The sequence below is a fragment of the Somniosus microcephalus genome, chromosome 9, assembly GCF_052327205.1.
Source record: "Somniosus microcephalus isolate GS21.2 chromosome 9, FLI_Smic_1.0, whole genome shotgun sequence".
In the NCBI taxonomy this organism is placed as follows: Eukaryota; Metazoa; Chordata; class Chondrichthyes; order Squaliformes; family Somniosidae; genus Somniosus; species Somniosus microcephalus.
Genome location: NC_140995.1, coordinates 151,035,893 through 151,055,156, shown reverse-complemented (window position 1 = coordinate 151,055,156; position 19,264 = coordinate 151,035,893). Strand labels below are relative to the sequence as shown.

The window sequence follows — 19,264 nt, the reverse complement described above, 5'->3', positions numbered from 1 at the left end:
TTAAATAAAAGGCCATAGAATTCTACAACATAGGTCATTCAGCCATTCCCCTTGCTCTCTGAAAGAGTTATCCACTTAGTCCCATTTCCCAATATATCCTTTGAAAATGTTCTTTTCCAAATATTTATCTAGTTAATGCATTGATGGTGTTGTTGTTTGGTTGAGTGTTGACCAGGACAACAAGGCAACTCCCGCTTTTCTTTAAATAGTACCATAGATCTTCAACAGGCAGAAGAGGCCTTGGTTTAATGTCTCATCTGAAAGACTGCATTTCCAACAGTGCAGCACTCCCTCAGTACTGTAATGTCATCTCTAGAATATAACAAGGCAGGGTTGAATCATATAGATTGATGTACTGTACTGGAGAGTTTTGCTCAGTTGCCTTCAGGGTCACAGAGATTATTTCAGTTTTGTTTAGCAACTTTTGCCTGTATTTATTTGTCTCCCTCAGGAGCTAAAGAAAAAGACATTTATATAGTACGTTTCATGTCTCCACATACAATGAATCACTTTATAGTGAGAAAACACCACAGCCATTTGCATACAGCAAGATCCTACAAACAGGAATGAGATAACTGACCTGTTAATTTGTTTTTGCTGGTGTTGGTTGAGGAATTTTGGCCAGTACACCAAGGATACCTCCTTGCTCTTTGAATAGTACCATGGAGCTTTTTGCATCCACTTGTACAGGCATACAGGCCTCGGTTTAACATCTCATCCAAAAGGCAGCAGGCCCAATGACATAGCGCGCTCTCAGCACTGCACTGAAGTGTTAGTCTAGATAACGTGTTCAAGTCAGATATTGGGGCTTGCAGTTATGATCTTCTGACTCAGGGGCAAGAGTCCTATCAACTGAGCCAAGCTGATCGATGTTAAACTGTCTATTCTCATTCAGGGTGGTATTGAGGATGCTAGGATTGAAGATGCTACAATTGGTCACAATGCTGTTATAGTCTAAAGGACTTGCCAACTGTGTGTCTGTATGGTCTGGGACTACAAATAACTGCACATCAAACACTAATGATGGGAAAATTAAAAAAAAATCAACCACAGTTCCAGCCTGTTTGCTACCCAGAAACTCTTGCTGCATATGCGTGCACGCACGCTAGAGGGTTGGATTCAGGGAATTGAAAGATAGCAAAAAATAATGGACATGTTTGAGACTCATAGGTTTCTTGTTGGTAAACTTTTTTAAATTGCATTCCTTATGCTTGGTCTCAAGTTTGTCAGAAGCTTCCTCTCGTAAATATCATTCCAATTTAAATAATGGAGCATAGCATTTACAGGCCCATGACTTGCAAAATTCAATTTCCCTGCAATAAAGTGATTGGGGGAATGTAAAATATTGCCACTCTGATAGTTGCTATGGCTTGCAAGTACACTTAGTTCCTAGAATGTGCAGTCTTAATCTCACCTGTACCAACAAAAAGACCAGCTCAAGCTGGTCCTCACCAAACATGTACATCTTTGAGCAGGCAGCACTGGCTAAGAATCAGGAATAGGAACACTGGCTGATTTTCCCCTTCCTAACCTGGTACATTGGGGTCAGTTATAGCATCTCTACTGCACTGAGTGAGATCAACCAACTCAGGGCAGACCAGAGATCAAACCTACAAACTACCTGATCTGTATGGCTCAGCTACTTACTGTCGTAACCAGCTACGATCACTTGCCATCCTTAAGTTATAACTGTGACAGATCTATAAATGTTGTGCAATTGCTGATATCCTACTTTGCCAAGTACTCAAGGGAAAAGGAATGCTTAAAAGTAAAATAGAAAGGGGGAGAAGTATGCTGTTGATAATTAGTTATAAACTCTGTTAGCATGATGGTAATTGTTTTTTTTATTTGTTCTTGCATTTTATTGTCAATCCCTAGTTGCCCGGAGAAGCTGGTTATGGGCCTTCTCCTTGCATTGCTGCAGTCCTGGTCGTGTTGGTGCTCCCACAATGGTAGTAGTAGGGAATTCCAGGATTCTGACTCAACGCTAATGAAAGACTGGCAATGTATGCCCAAGTCAGGATGGCACGTGACTTGGAGGAAAACTTGGCGGTGATGGTGTTCCCACACATTACTGCTCTTGTTCTTTTTGGTGGTAGAGGTCACAGGGCAGGGAAGGGCTGTCGCAGCGCATCCTGTAGAATCAAAATGTAAACTTATTGTCTATTACTTTGACTTTTTGCCTTTGCTACTGGCAGGTTTGAAATGCTGAGTGCAGCAAGAAACAGGGCTCGAGTCAAGACTTGCTACATCATGATTGGTTTGACCATTATAGCCTGTTTTATTATGATTGCATCTGGAAAACAGGTATGAAAAATAAGCATTATTTCACAGTAAACTACACAGGCATTTGTAAACCTGCTGCTATACAGAATTCTGGTGAGATCTTATCTTCAGTCCTCTAATATAAGGGTATAGTGATGTGGCGGTTATGGTACTGGATTAGTAACCCTGTGGTCATAAGTTTAAATCTCACCACAGTAAATTGTGAAATTGAATTCAGTAAGCCTGGTATTTGAGGACTACCACCAGAAAAAAAATCTGCCGGATTATTGTAAAACCCCCCAACAGGTTCACTAATGTCCTTCAGAGAAAGCAACCTGCACCCGTTACATAGGTCTGACATTTGTGACTCCAACCAACTGCATGGCTGAATCTTAATGCCCACTGCTGTGGCCTAGCAAGCCCCTCAGTTGCAAAAACAATTGCTACCACAATGAGAAATGGGTAATCAGTGTAGTTATGCCATCACCCATAACCCAGAGAACAAATTAAAAAAAGCCATAAAACATTTGTAAAAGTATTTTCCATTTAAGAGTGATATTGGGGGTTACTTTCCAACAACAAAACTTGTATTTATATAGCACCTTTAATGTAGTAAAACGTTCCAAGGTGCTTCACAGGACAACTTCCACTTCGGTGGGGAGCAAAGAACTGGCGAGTCAGATTGGCTGCCCGTTATACAACAGAAAATGGGGGGTGTGTAGAACGGCAGTCGATCAAATATCAGCAATTTTCCACCCCCATTGAACTTCAGTTAGCCAGTTTATATTAAGTACTTGTACAAGTGTAGATACTTTAGTAGGTACAATAGTAGCCAAAAATAGGGACTTTATCAAATAATGGCTTTTAATTTCCTGGATCACACTTCTGTAGAAATTACACTGAAATTTACACCAGTTTCTGTCCAAACTTGCCAACAGGAATTTACACCAAAAATTCCTAGAGCTAATTTGCATACATAGAATGCATACATCCAGGCCCAAGGGTAGAGATAGTTTTCCTACCCAAGGTTGTTGCGCCCTGCCCTCAAAATTTTGGAAATTATGCAGCACTGTCTTCCCGAGACCAAGCACCTTGCCTACCACCATCCTGTAGCTACTGCCACCACGGCCTTCCACATTTCTGCTTCCAGCCTTCACCACCTCCATAATCTGCTAGGTTTGGTCCAGTGGCCCTGGCTCACTGGCTTTGTGCATCATTTGCCACTTTAAAATGGTCTTCCATGGCAGTCTTCCCTAACCCCTCCTTCAATGCATCTTCCTCCCCCTACTCCAAGTATCTCTTGTAAACCTACTGGACCTAAAAACTACACTTGGAATTGACTTCTCATGTGCAACACCATGGGAAATCGAATAAGTTGTTATCAGTACGACCGGTCACCAGTCTACATTCCTTCTGAACTTTTAATCAATTACAATTGTGTTCCGAACCCTGTTGCATTTGCAATTGCTTGTGACACCTGTAGGTGGCACTCCAATGGGTGTTCCCATTCAGCGCATTAACTTATTTGCCATATTTTTCAGTCACTAAAGTCTGTGACCAATGTTCCTCCTAAGCTGCATGGCTGCGCAGTAATGGGAAAGGTCCCGCGCACGCCGCTCACCAGCTTTGCCATTATAAATACTGTGCATGCGCAGAAAGTTAGAGACCATGCATTAAAAGAAACAGACTGCGCAGAACAAAGTGCACCTTACAGGGAACATCGTCTGTGACTCTGAAATTCCTCAATTGCCTTGTAGTAATTCAGCATTGTAAAATTATTTTTTGGCAGACACCCCAGAAAAGGTATTAGGAGTATAGACATTCTTCCCAGGATGGATACAGTCTTAACTATTATGTTGGAAAAGTGCTTGCTTATTCACAACTTCATATGGGGAGGAAAGCTATATTAGAGAAAGGATGGTAGTTGGAGAACAGAGAGGTGAGGGATAGAGATGGCAATTTTGAGCATTGAAGGGACAGAGCCTGAGCAAAGGGAGTGATTGATCATGTCCGGGAGCAGTTGGGCAAGAAAAGGCAGTTGTGTTATAGGGAGCTGAGTCAGCAGGGGATCAAGGGCACACTAAGTGGAAGTGAACTTGGTGGGCAAAGGCTGGCGGGGGGTGTGAATGGAGAAGCTATAGAGTGATGAGAGGTTGGGGCAGTGGCAGGTACATAACAGGGCTGGCAGGGGATCCGAAGTAGATCAGAAGTGGCTGGGGCTGCTGAGTAGATAGTTTCAAACTTGAGACAAATATGCTTGAGTTTCTACTTGTCTGAATTTGTCTGTTAAGAGCTAAAATTTAAAAATGACAGACTTTGAAATATTTTGAAAAGTGTTTATACATTCATATAAAATTACTTGATCTATTTTAGCAGAGGCTAAAATAAATGAGTTAATGCCTCAGGTAAAATCAGTATTTCATTCAAACGCATTATGCATTCATAGACTAATCTTTGTGGTGTCATTTTAAAGCAGCATAGACTGACATCCAACATCTTCAAATGATGTACAAGCTTTGGCCACGAAACAGCTAGTTAAACTATTGGATTTAAAGATTTTCACATTGACAATCCTTAAAAGTAATTAAGAGTACTTGAGCAGCATTATTGAGCGCTTTCGCTTCACCCTGCATTTTTTGTATTCCCCAGGCTGCTGAACGGCATGAATCGCTTGCCAGCTGGAATAGAGCAAAGAAGGCGAAATGGAAAGAAGAAGCTCTGCGTGAGCAGGCGGCTGCAATGGCTATTTCTGCTGCTAAATCCCGATAACCTTATTAAAGGAAACCATACAACTAACTCTTACAGCTCTCTTTCAAAGTTCTCTCTCCTCATGGACATTGGAATTCCAATGAAGACATCCTGATAAGATCAAGTTCTACATCTCAAATGAAAGCGAGGTCACTGCAAGTTTTAGGTGGCATAAAAAAAGTGTACACAGAAACACAAGCTAAGCAAATGAGTGGAGCAATATACAGAAGTGATGTTTTATATTATTCTAGTCATATTTGGATTCTTTTGCATTGGGGTTGTTTTACAATAGTAATTCTCAAACTTCATATTGGAAAATAAGACCAAACGGCAAGCCAATATGGTTCCATTTCTTAGCAACAAAATGTAAGGTTAAAATCTTACACCAGTGATATGGCTTCTGGCTTTAAAACATCAGTTCTGGTGAAGGGTATGCATCCAAAACATAACTTGTCTTTTCTCTTTACAGATGTTGACTGACCTGCTGCACGTTTCCAGCATTTTTTTAAATTTCGTATCAACACTTTATAGTATCAAATAGTATTTTAAACTAATAGAAACTGCTTACTTATCATTACAATAAGCAGGTAAACAGACTTTTAGAAAAGAGCCCAACAGCATGAGTCAGCTTGTAGATAAGGCTCACCCTACGCTTTGTAACTTTTGTTAAAAACTGTCATTTAGCACCCTCTCTAGGTCAGCCGTAGCAACTTTTAAGAAATCACTGATTCCATTAATACACAATTTAAAGCAGCATTCTGATAGAGGGGAAGCACCAACTAGTTAGAACATCGTGAACAGTTTTTTAAAGCAGCATTTGATGGGCTCATTGGTTACAACAAAAAATTGTCAGGCATGACAGCAAATATTCCAATTGCTTTCTCAGTTATCTGACATAAAAGTAATCAAGGAGGGGGAAAAAAAAACTGTAATGGCTAGTGGAACACAAGTCATTTGTGCCTTTGCCATATCAGACAGAACTTCAAGGCATGCAAATAGTCTTATTTTACAATTTAATATTTTATATCTTGGTGAGGTCCTTAAACCTCCTAGATTGTGGATTTTCTAATCTTTACTCATGTTTCATCCCTTTTATACTTGGGACAATTCTTGTTGCTCTTCTCTACACCCTCCCCTATGCCCTTTATAAAGCATGGTAATCAGAATTCAACACAGCATCCCAAGTGTGATCTGATCAAAACATTGTAAAACCTTAACATTTTAAGATTTATAATCCAGTTCTACATACTCCAACAGTTTTAGTTGCATTATCCAATCATTGAAAGGGATTGGTCAAAGGGACAATTCCAATTCTCCTGGTGCTAATTCTATTTGATTAATTTTATACTTTATAACTTTCGCCCCATTCAACATGTAATACTGTGTCAACATTAAATTTAATTTGCCATTTATCTACTGAATTGCCTAACTGCCTCAAAACTTTTGCAAATCTTTAACAGAGTTAAAAGATTTATTTAAAGATTTAAGAGTCTTTAACTTCTGTTCACACTGATTTAGTGTCTGCAAATTTGACCGGTTTAAAAGATGTTAGAAATTGAGAACAGTAGTTTCTTCCAGCAAAAAAAGGAAAAATATGCTAGTCATTTTTCTTTTGTGTTTAAGCTTATTTTTTTTATTTTTAAAAAAGTGTAGTAAGAGAATTAACAGGGAACTGGATGGTACATTCTATCAATACATTCTTATTTCACCTCAGCAAACTGGGCTTGAATGTAGTCCAGACCGTCAGGCCTCACGTGGCAGTCCTTTTAGCTTAGACAGTCTTAATCACATTTTTTGTGGGAAGTCAACAAATGGATCCACAATTCAGCAAGGACTGGAGAAGCCACAATACCAATGTTGAAAATGAAAATAAAACACTACTCCACCAGTAAGAATTGCTTTTCAGAGGTTGGTACTGCAGCACATCACTGTAGTAGTATAAAGGGAGAAGAAATGTAACCCATAGTATACATAGCAATGCTGAATGCAAAAAACTGTATAAAGGAAAAACAAGTGTTCCATTGTGTAGAAATCATTACATGAGACTGTTGCCAACACTTACCAGATTCAAACCCTACTCCAGGACTTGAGCACATAATCCAGGCTGATATGTCAGTGCAGTACTGAAAGAGTGCTGCACTGTTGGGAGTCTTTCAGATGAGATATTAAACTGAGGCCCCATCTGACTGGATATAAAAGATCCCATGGCACTATTTAAAGAGCAAGGATTTCTCCGTGTACAGGTCAACATTGCTCCCTGAACCACCATCAAAAACAGATTAACTGGCTGTTATTTAATTTGCTGTTCATGGGACCTCGCAGTGTACAAATTGGCTGCCACGTTTGCACAAAGAATGGCTACTAACTACACTTCAAAAGAAATTAACTAATTGCAAAGTGCTCGATAGCCTGAGAACGTGATACAGTGTTATATAAATGCAAGTTCTTTCTTCAGAGACGACAAAATTAACAATTTAGAAGAGGGCAAGGGTTTGATGAAAGTAGACACAGCATGTCAGAAAAGACAAACTTGTTCTTTGATACAGGCATCTTCTATCACAGATGCAAATTCAGAAGAGGATCAGAATCCAATCTTCTTTTGAGCCTTTCCAAAAAATATCCATTACAGAAATATTAGTGCTTTCATCACAAGCCAGAACACTCTTCTATCGGGATAAAACTTTAGGCTTTTCCATGTGAATTAATTATAATTCGGGTCTTTAGTGTTTCAGCACATGCTTTAGCCATAAAAGAATTAAAATGTTTAAAAGATTAAACATAATCAGTGAGACATAGCACATAAAAGCAAGCACACTGAACAATTAAAACCCAAAACATGGAGTTAAACAAACAGCAAATCAAAATCATGTGAATGGATTTTATTTTTTTCTTCGCTTTCCAGACATCTCCAAATCCAATACATTCCAATGCAACTCAATAATTCATTAGCTTGTGTATGCTTGCAAGATATTCACTAGAAAACTATTCCCCAGCCCAAAAGTGGAAGAAAAAAAAGTAACATCCTTTGCACATATACAAACAATGCACAGAACAGATTTGCAATCTTATGCATGATATTTACCCTTTCCCAACTTGGCTTGATGTATCGACAGAGTTTCAGGGCTGTTGATTCCGGGGCTGTTGCCAGCAACAGTAGAAAAAAAAGTAATTCCAAATGAAAGAAAATAGATCCAAAAGCATGAATACTCATGTCAAACTGTACAGCTCTGGTCATCGTAAAAAAATATATACACACAAACATTAGCTTTAATGATGTAGAAATGTTAATTTAGAGCACAGATTTTTCAAATCTTTAGAAACTATTCACCATGATTTATGCAACTATTGCTAGTATATATGTACTGTTATTATACTTTGTTTAATAAATGAAGCTGTATTAAACACTTCTACCTTCAGATACATCTGGTACAGTAATACTAGTTTTCAGGTTTAAATTATTTTGTAGGATACAACATACATACGGCAAGATACAGCTAGGTAGCCAATACTAAATCAAGCTCGGCAAGTGAGGCAGAGTTTATGATATATAGCTAAGGTAGCTAACAAAAACAACAAAATGCTCCAACACCTCTTTTTCTAGTCATTGCTATGTCAGCACTTGTGATTTCTCAATCCTACAGCAGATACACAAACTGGGCAGGCAGCTGAGCAAATCAGCCACATACATTTTCCAATGGAAGATGGGGCAAGAGTACAGAATGTTTCAGCTAAGACAAGAAAGAAAATGGAAAATAGGTATCCCTTTATAGTATTTTTATATACATATCAAAGTTTTATCCTAGTCAGATTAAAGTTTTTCATGAAATTGAAGCAGTTTCATGTTAAATATTAACTCTCCTTTTAATGGACAAAAATACTTCAACATTTAATTTTAAAGTAATACTGTCAGATTTTAAACTAACATTTGGTCATGGACGTCAAATACTGTGCAAATGAAACATTAAGTGAGTGATCTTTTAGAAGTAGTGACGAGAGTAATCAAGTAATATGCTTTATGCATGTAGCCTTGGTGATCTGGAACTGTATTCCGAAAAAGCCATGCATAAATAGTACGTGCAAACATTACATACATTGCAACTTTGTATTACTGTTCTATAAATTTCTAGAGTTTAGCTGTATCCAAGACTCAGCTACAACTGCAATTTCAAAAACAGTCCCCCCGCCTCGAACCTATGAATGGTACACGGTACAGAAGACACTTTTCATTGAAAGGCATCAGCTGCATTGACAAACACCATATATAATGCAAAGAAACCAAGACATTCACAGGAAAAGAAAGATGTCTCCTTTGTTGAATGGACATATTGCTAATTACAACTGTATGCATTCCAGTAATGTAGCAAGGAGTTTTTAAAAAGTGTTTTTCCAAATACTGATTTTTTTTTTATACAAGTACACACACCTGCCAGCATACAGCAGTTACATATCATAATGCAACAAATTTGGTATGTTTTCTACTTTCAGACCACAGGTTAACAATCTTTTCCACTTATCAAGTTGAGATACTCTTAAGAATTACTATTGGTAACATTCGTGGATGACCAATAACACATTTATGTCGCATGCGCCTCCCTTAAAATAGCAATAGAGGAATGCCCCACGAACAGGTTACGCACTCATCTGCTAATATTACCAGTCATTTTTAGCTTTTTACTTCCTTTTCTTAGTCTAACAGTAAAATTAACGTTAAATTCTGACGAGCAGTAAAATTCAGTATGGTCAATAGTGAGAAATTCAAAATCAAAACCTATGTTGAATACAGGATAGAATTAACCTAATTTTTTATTTTTTTTAATTTTTTTTTTAAAAGAAAAACAAGCTGAGTTTCTAGATTTAACCAAATTTATTTTCTTTTGAATGATTTAATTTAACAGTGCAGTGCCCCACCATTAACTTGACAAATGTTTAAAAAAAAGGTTTCTTGCTGGCATGGTGGACAAAAACATTAGCTTTAGTAGGGAAGAAACATGAAACCAGTAACGTTTTATATATTTACACTATGAACTTTTAAGCACACAAAATTAAATTTTCTTTTCACAAAAATCAAAATCACAGTACAGCATTCTTCACACTAAAGTTTGTCCATTTGTCTTCCCTATTGACAGAAAAAAGGAATCTTAGGATGCTGCAACACATACGAAATAACATCGGAAACTGTGGATGTGATTTTAAACTGCAGATTATAAATAAGAGATTCAAGAGAATCACTTCTGCCACCATAGTTGAGTCTTCAAGGTTACTGTAGCGACAAGACCCAAGATGTTCTAATTGGCATTATTTTTAACACCAGCCAGAAACTCAGTGTAGGTATCTACCAACCAATTTAGTGATGAAGCAAACAAAAGGAAAGTAGTTTATAGACATATCTAGTACATAAAGTGAGCTTTAAGGGGTTACCTCTAGTGAATAAGACAAAGGGAATTTCAGTAGTGCTATTAAGAGAAAAACATGGCAAATGCACAATAAGACTAAACAGCATTGTTCCAAAATCCCACTTTAGCCATTATTAACCAGTAACCTGCACCCATTTGGTTATTCAAAATTCTTAAGTTTACTACTAAATTTACTTGAGCTAATTTCACAAATTGAAGAATCATTATGTCTCCACCTACGTTAACACTTTTTTCCAGGGGTGGGGAGAGAAGAGCAAAACTTACATATTGCTTCTGATCATGTATTCCTAATTTGTGCACATATTCTACACACACCTAATGCAATTATCAACACGATGTGTAGTCGGCAATGCTACAATTTCAAGTCTCCTGTTCAGAGTGCACTTATGAAATTATCTTCCAGTAAGTTATAAATAAAACGTAATTTTACAGATTTCCGTATTGAAATATAGCCTAGCAAATGCTGATAATCATTGTTTTCATTCACATATAATTGACTTGTACTGTAACAAATATTTCAACAAGTCAGTAACTTTTAAACAACAGTGTCCTAATTTAAAGAGAGGTAGATCTATCATCAGGGGGGCACCTGTAAACTCTGTTTACAGACACTAGTGTTGAAAGTTGCAGTGCTAAGTAAATTTGCTCAAACCATGTATTTTACAAATTTGAAAATACAATTTTAGGATCTTTAGAAAGGATTTTGGTCAAATAGTTTTAGACTTAATTTCCATTATTCAACACAAAGGAAACCTCACCCTGTAATAGTATTTTGAGGCTCTAGAAACAAAGAATAAATAAGCATTCTGTTTAAATTAGGGCTGTAAACAGTTAAATGAAACAGTACTATTTGGATGCCTGCAATTTCAGTTTAAATATAGGTGTCTGCTGCTCCAACACCTCATTCTTTGGAGCGATTCAGAGACAACACAGTTCAGATCTCTACGACTCCAGATACTTAAATGAATATTAAATATGCAACATGAACAGCCCCAGTTTAAATTTCATCTTAAACTGCAAATAGAAAAGTGCATAAGCTGCCTCACATTTTTGCTCTTTCAAAAATGTTCCTAACTTTAAACACGATTACAACAGCTTCTTCATAATTTTGGCTGTGAGGATTTATGAAGTTCTGAATGTGGTGCAATGGCAGTATTAATAGACAATTTCACCAATCATGCATTTACAACTGGAAACCTTCCATTGGGGCCTCTTGTTGCTGGAAGATGAACTGTTGCTGATTTTCATCCACTTGTGGTGCAATGCTCGAGTCCTCCTCCTCAATACCAAAATAATGCTCAATCAGATCGAAGGCCTTCTGATAGATCTCCTGGTTTTCATGACTTTGGAGAAATTCAATTTTGTCCAGGCCTGAAATTATAATGTTTACAATGTTATACACAAGTAGCACTATCTACCATTACTGCACAAGTAACCTACACAATGTGAATAAACTGCTATGTACTATGCATTTGTGGGGAAAAGTCACATGATTTCTTGCCTGAGGAAAATTTGCCTAACCAATTATTCCAAAAGGAATAAATCAGTGCTTCCCTTATTGAGGATGGTAGAGACCAAGTGCAGAGGTGAATATGAACCAGTACATGAAAATGGTAGATTTTTTTAATATATAAACTTTTTTTCCCTCAGCTACACAAAGGCCAGGTCCCTATACTGGGTAATTTTCAGGCAGAACCAGCTCTTGAATAAACATACTGTGAAAAACTGTTCAAAAAACCTTTCTGCTAACCACCGGAATGTATCTGCATTACAAAAAAGTATTTGCAGAAGTACCACTTTTGCAGTGTAGTTTTCTGGTTTTAATTTTTATAATACTTTATTAAATAAATAGAAATATTTCATAGTGGTAGAAGTAGAGACATCACTTCTGGATATACTTTTCCACTGTGACAATAGCTTCACATTACAAGGTCATTTCTTCAGTTACAGATGAAAATGACTTTCCTTAAGGTTCAGAGATCACACTCTTATGCAGAAACATTATTACAGTAATAAAGCTACTCCTGACAATTGAGTAACTTAATTACTATATTAATCCTAAAGTACAAAAACAGGTGAAACTATTAGATATAAACATTTAATTGTTTACTTCTGCTTTCCTTTTCTCTCCATCACCCATCTAGGCCCCCATTTTATTTTAACATCTTTAATTTTCTACTGAAAATCATTTTCCTCAAAAGGAAAAAAAAAAAAAAAAAATCTATAAAATCCTTCCCTTACCCATTTTCTTCACCCTGCCCATTTTACTGGTCAGAGGAACTTTCAATAATTGGTCTGTGATTGTCTGAAAATCAGATTCGAGACTGGTTTGATATGACTAATTCAACAATTGATATTTAAAAACATGCCAAGCCAGGAAGCGTTGCTGCCACATGTAAATTTGTTTGTGGCTCCAATGCCCAAACAGAATCCAAAGTTTTAACTCCTCCATTGCCAACTAAGGATTATTTCATTTCAGTGAGGCAAAAAGACAGTTCTTCTTTTCTAGATATACTAGTTGCTCTGTAATATTAGGAGTTTTCTCACCATAGGCTTCTTCAATAAGGGCACAGTATGGATTGATACCAGTTCCATTCTGTTTGGCCTCCTGCTCTCCTAATCGTAGAATGTTTTCTAGTCCATTCAAAGCAACCTGGACTATTTTGGAGTCCATGACTGTAAGTAAGTCACACAGAGGCTTGATGCAGCCCAATTCTACTAAGTACCTTCAAAGGAAAACAAAGGTTGCAGTTAATAACCGTTTTCAGCAAGCCAATTATACAATAGAATCTGAATATCCTCAAATCATTTACAGGAAGGCATAAAAGTGTTGAGCATAAACAGATTTGGTTTTAGCAGATATTCTAAGCTTTTTATTGCTGTAATAATAAAAAAGGATAAGAAGCTAGTTTTCTTTCTGCCATTTAACGACTTAATGCCCACTGTTGAGTGATCCAATTATATTTATTTCAGTTATTTGTACCAATTTACTCAACGTCAAGTTTTTTTTTAAGTTCCAAATTTACATTTTAGTAGTCAAGTAAACATTTGTAAATAGACAATTAGCCATCCATAATAAGCATTCGTAACACTTACGTTTTGCTCATGATTTGAAGTACAGGGTTGAAAACATGAATAGTAAAGATTACACCATTCACTATTTCATTTACAGATTTATGTTAAGAGAACAAAGACAGACAATCAGATCTTGAATGACAATAGACTAAAAGCAGTGCAAAGCGTTTTATCCGAAAGACTAGACATGTATCCTAAGAAAATGAGTGAATTGGAATGGCACTGTAGGTGGGCATTTCATTTGACTTGTGGAATTTTCTATCAGAGCTCATTTGAAGCTGGCGATACAGAAGCATTTTCCTATAGATTAAAGGTTTAAAAATACTGACTATACAGTAACTTGATAAAATAAAATCAGACTTATTGTGCAGAACTTCAAAACTAAGTATATCACAAAGAACCAGTGATCAATTATTGATTTCCAAGCACTGTAAAGCAAGTGTTGTAAATAGAAAACAAAACAGATGTTCAAGTTACACTATTTCCAAAGATAGAAGCATCTCAACAGTTATATGCTTAACCTAAAAACTCTTAAGTGGGTGGGGTGGAACAAGACATATGCATACACACCGAGTCTCCCATTCATTGGTTAGTTACCTGATCTGTTCTGGAGTGCCTCCAGAAGTTGCATTTGTGATAGCCCAAGCAGCCTCCTTCCTAGTGCGGAATTCAGCCTTTTGGAGAACATCAATCAGCACTGGGAAAATATTTGCATCTATTACAGCCTATTTAGTATAAAACAAAATATGATCATCAAATCAAGTAGTCTGAGCATATTACATTAAAAAAGCACATCAGGCTGTTCAAAACAAAATTTGAACAGTGTCTCATCATTCCTTCTCAAAAAACTGATCTATGCAATTGCTATTGTATTTCATTTTGCAACTAGGAGCTTCTAGAAGGGTGAATACACTGAACATTTCCAGCAAAAGTTGAATATAAATATCCCACACAACTATCTTTACCAGTCTGACAGATGTCTGCCAAAGTTCTTCCAAACCAGAACTAGCATGTCATATACTATTCCCTAAGTGATAGGGTGGCTGGGCAAACAGTTTTTGCTGCTCCTTAACTGGCCATCAGGAGGTGCAACAGACTTATTTTTTTTCCTTCCTTTTAAGCATAGGACAGGATCTACCCTTGAATTTAATCGCTCCATCATTGGTGGCTGCGCCTTCAGCTGCCGAGGCCCTAAGCTCTAGAATTCCCTCCCTAAACCGCTCCGCCTCTCTACCTCTCTTTCCTCCTTTAATACACTCCTTAAAACTGACCTCTGACCAAGCTTTAGGTCACCTGCCCAAATATCTCATGTGGCTTGTTGTCAAATGTTGTTTTATAACGCTCCTGTGAAGCGCCTTAGGATGTTTTACTACGATTAAGGTGCTATATAAATACAAGTTGTTATTGTTGGGAGATGCAACATTTTAAAATTTACTTTTTACTTTGTACAGTACAATTTAAGACATAACTGGCTGATTAGTTGAGAGGTTGGGCTGAATCTCGAAAGAAAAAACCTGACAAGTATGGAAAACACAGATTTAGCATTTTCTGGACAAGTTCCCTTATGGAATTTACTGTGAAAATGTGTTAATCCACCCGACTGTGAACTTTAGAAAAAATGCATAATCTTGATTTCCTTTATCCTAGCACTCGCTTTCATTTGTGGATTTTGATCGGTTCCCAACAGAGACAAGTTTAGAGTAGTACACAGGAACATGAGTAGGCCATTCAACCCCTTGAGCCTGTTGTGCCATTCAATTAGATCATGGCTGATCTGTATCCTAACTCCAGTTACCCACCGTTGTACCATATCTCTTGTACCTTTACCTAACAAAAAACTATTGATCTGTCTTCAAAATTTCAACTGATCCAGCATCCGCTGACTTTTGGGGAGAGAATTCACAATTTCCATTACAATTTATGTGGGAAAAGTGCTTCCTGATTTCACTCCTAAATGGCAGAGCTATAATTTTAAGATTGTGCCCTTTGTTCTGATCCCCCCACCAGGGGAAATACTATATACTCTAGTGAGCCCCTTTATCATTTTAAACAACAGCAACTACTTGCATTTATATAGCACCTTTAACATAATAAAACGTCCCAAAGCTATTGACACCGAGCCACATAAGGAGATATTAGGGCAGGTGAACGAGGCAGGTTTTAAGGAGCGTCTTAAAAGGAGGAGAAAGAGGTAGAGAGGTTTAGAGAGGGAATACCAGAGCTTGGGGCCTTGGCAGCTGAAGGCACAGCCGCCAAAGGTGGAATGATTAAAATCGAGGATGCTCAAGAGGCCAGAACTGGCAGAACGCAGAGATCTCCAGGGGGGTGGTAGGGCTGGAAGAGATTACAGAGATAGGGAGGGTCGAGGCCATGGAGGGATTTAAAAACAAGGATGAGAATTTTAAAATCGAGGTGTTGCTCAACTGGGAGCCAAGTAGGTCAGCGAGCACAGGGGTGATGGGTAAACAGGACTTGGTGCGAGTTAGGACACAGTCAGCAGAGTTTTGGATGACCTCAAGTTTATGGTGTGTAGAGTGTGGGAGGCCAGCCAGGAGTGCATTGGAATAGTCAAGTCTAGAGGTAACAAAGGCATGGATGAGGGTTTCAGCAATAAATGAGAGGAGGCAGGGGTGGAGTGTGGCAATGTTACGGAGGTGATGGCACGGCTCGGCTCTGTGGTCGCAAGCTCATTTCAGGGTCAAATATGACACCAAGGTTGCAAACATTCTGGTTTAGCCTCAGACAGTCGCCAAGGAGAGGAATGGAGGCGGCGGCTAGGGAAGCGTCATGGTGACTGAAGACAATGGCTTCAGTCTTCCCAATATTTAGTTGGGAGGAAATTTCTGCTCATCCAGTACTGGATGTCGGACAAGCAGTCTGACAATTTAGAGACAGTGGAGGGATCGAGAGAGGTGGTGGTGAAGTAGAGCTGGGTATCGTCAGCGTACATGTGGAAACCTTGCTGCGTTTTCAAATGATGTCAACGAAAGAAAATTACCTCAATTAGATCATCTCTCAACCATCTAAATTCAAGGGAACACAACCCAAGTTTAAGCAACCTGTCCTCATTAATTAAAGTTGTTCTTTCACAGTATAATGATATTTGCAAACATATGAAAATGAAGAACAGGAAAACACCAGCTGGTTCATCACGCCTGCCCCATACAGACGTGATGCCTTAAGCAGGACACCTCCCCACCTACCAACAATCGCCTGGGAAGCAAAAAAATATTTTTTTTAATCCACAGCCAATTTAGGGGGAAAAAGAAAAATCTGGAAAATTCCTGACGCCAAAAGTCGTAACAGATTACCACACACAAGTAGGCCACAATATACACCAATGTTCAATATCATTCCATTTTATTCAGTGTAGCTAAAAAAAAAGGCTCTAAAATAAGGCAATAGTACAGCAAAGTGGAAGTACATCACCTGGATTTGTGCTCGATTTCCTGCAGTAATGTTGGAAACTGTCCAACAAGCTTCCTTTCGTATAGATTCTTTAGGGCTGCTGAACAAATGAAGGAGGCAGGGCAATGCAGAGCAGTTCAAAATCACCTAAATGAAGTAACAAAAAGTAAAAATTGACAAGACATTTCTACTTAGTAATTTTGAAATGTGAAAGTTTGTACAAATTCATTTACAAAATCAAATGAAACAGCTAATCAAAAATAAGCTGCAAATAAAAATTTTCTCAACTAACACCAGCTCAAACTAGATACAGGAAACTTTGGTTTATCTGGAGGTTGAATGTCCGGAAACCTCTATCTACCGGCAGAAATCAGGAGCCGTTTTGTTAGGTGTTTTTTTTCTTCTCGTGGCTTTGTTTTCAACAGTCGGGCTCTGGAAAGTCTCTCTGAAGCTGTTGCTAAGCTACAGAGACGCTTCCAAGGTACGGGCCGACTATTTACAAGCTGTTGCTAAGCAACAGTGTTTGTTGTCAGATACGGAGATGAAAACCTCCATATGCTTCAACATTAACTTTGTATGTCCGGCAGTTTTGATAGATCGGCAACAGCTCGGTCCCGTCGGTGCCGGATATAACAAAGTTTCCTGTATATTAGAGAGAAAAACATACACCAGAACCAGTAAAGTGGTCTCCACACATTTAGTTTACACTGCAGAATTTGCTATTTTTTCCTAGCAAATGAAAATTTTAGACTATTATTGCAGCAGCAGAATTTAAATATTTTGATTCTGCCATAGAACAGAACAGAATATAATATAACCCTACATCCCCTTCCCCAGGATAAAATATAGTCCCTTAACACCTTTAAAACAAAAACAGAAGGCAGCTAGATCCTGGTTTAAGCATGTCATTATATTAATCCTACTACTTGTAATGACCTTACGAGAAAGGTCATATTTGCTCCGCTCATCTACCAGACGATTTGAGATAGCAGTGATTCCATCGGAGTTGCACTTGGTTTTTTTTTATAACATGCTTTCCTGATGTCTACTTGTTAGATTCCTGTGCCAAAATGGTTTCAGAATTTGACCAGTATCTATTTGTGAAACTGGTATTTCCTAATCCTCTGATTCCACTGAATCCCATCCCTTAGAGCAATACTCACCAACTCTTAAGCAAGTGCCACAATTCCAGCTAGCATCCTCCCAGAGAACACGGCACCATCACCACAGTATGAAAGGATGTGGGTCTGTGCCTGCAAATCCCAGACCGAGCTACTGATTTTAATCAGGTCAATGTGGCGAGTGCCAAGGGAAGGTCAGGCAATTTCCCCCTCAGTTGTTTTATTCAGACCCTTTCACTTGCTGTAACCTGGGATAATTCTATCTCTCATTAACATTCCCTTGTCTTCTTATGCAAGGACAAATACTGAATCCCAGTTCAGTCAACAACTTACAGGTGGGTAGGCTGTGAAAGGAGATCCAGAGGCAGACAGAGCAGCAAGTCTGCCAAGTGTCATAGGTGAAAGGCAGGTGGGCTGCAAATGGTTCTTGGCTGTACAAAGAGCATCAGTGCTTTAAAAAATCTAGTCACAGATGAACCATTTTGCAGCTCAACATGAGCAAGACCAAAGCCATCCTGTTCAGTCCCTCAGTCCATGATCCAATGCCCACTCCAGCTCAGCCTGATGGTGTACAACCGTGGTGCCATTTGACCCAAAGATGAGCTTCAAACCCACATCCTCGAAATATAATCTGCCTTCATCCCTGCCTCATCCCACTGCTACTGATATCCTGATTCATGTATTTGCCAGCTTAGCTCACTTCCTAGTCAAAATTTGCATTCACGCCCCATTATGGACTCAAGTACATAATTTATTTGACACTTCAATGCAGTACTGAGGGAGTACTGCATTGTCAGAGTTTCCACCTTTTGGATGAGACATTAAACTGCTTGCTCTCGTGGACGTAAAAAGATTCCAGGGCACTATCCAAGGTTGGCAGCTTTCCAGGTGCCTTCACCAACAATCCTCCCTCAGTCAATGCCTCCAAAAACAGATTATCGGGCCATTTGTTCATTTTGCTGTTTGTAGGACCATAATAGATGCAAATTGGTTGCATTTGTTTATTTAACATTGACTGCACTTCAAATGTAATCTGGGATGTCCTGAGGGCATGGTAAGATGCTATATATACGCAAGTTCTTTGTCCCTCCAGACTTGACCTTTCTAATGCCTTTTTCACCAGCCTCCTAAATTCCACCATCCATTAACTTCAATTCACACCCCATCCCAAAATCCAAGCATCGACTTCAAAATCCTCATCTACAAATGCCTCAACGGTCTCATTTCTGCTTA

General features: G+C 38.4%; 2 protein-coding genes across 3 annotated transcripts in view; one reads left to right on the top strand and one right to left on the bottom strand.

The window, feature by feature from the left end:
* The window catches only part of LOC147112775 (protein FAM162B-like), a 52,601-nt gene extending 44,337 nt beyond the window's left edge, over positions 1-8,264 (top strand). The window contains exons 3-4 of the mRNA XM_085997377.1: positions 2,199-2,307; positions 4,915-8,264. Coding sequence (XP_085853503.1) covers positions 2,199-2,307; positions 4,915-5,034 — 229 coding nt within the window. The 3' untranslated portion in view covers positions 5,035-8,264. The remainder of the gene's footprint in view (positions 1-2,198; positions 2,308-4,914) is intronic.
* kpna5 (karyopherin alpha 5 (importin alpha 6)) overlaps positions 7,878-19,264 on the bottom strand; it is a 39,304-nt gene continuing 27,917 nt past the window's right edge. For both annotated transcript variants that reach the window (XM_085997375.1, XM_085997376.1), the window contains exons 11-14: positions 16,932-17,057; positions 14,100-14,227; positions 12,975-13,153; positions 7,878-11,798 (exon numbers count right to left, since the gene is read on the bottom strand). In XM_085997375.1, the coding sequence (XP_085853501.1) occupies positions 11,611-11,798; positions 12,975-13,153; positions 14,100-14,227; positions 16,932-17,057 (621 nt within the window). In that variant the 3' untranslated portion in view covers positions 7,878-11,610. The remainder of the gene's footprint in view (positions 11,799-12,974; positions 13,154-14,099; positions 14,228-16,931; positions 17,058-19,264) is intronic.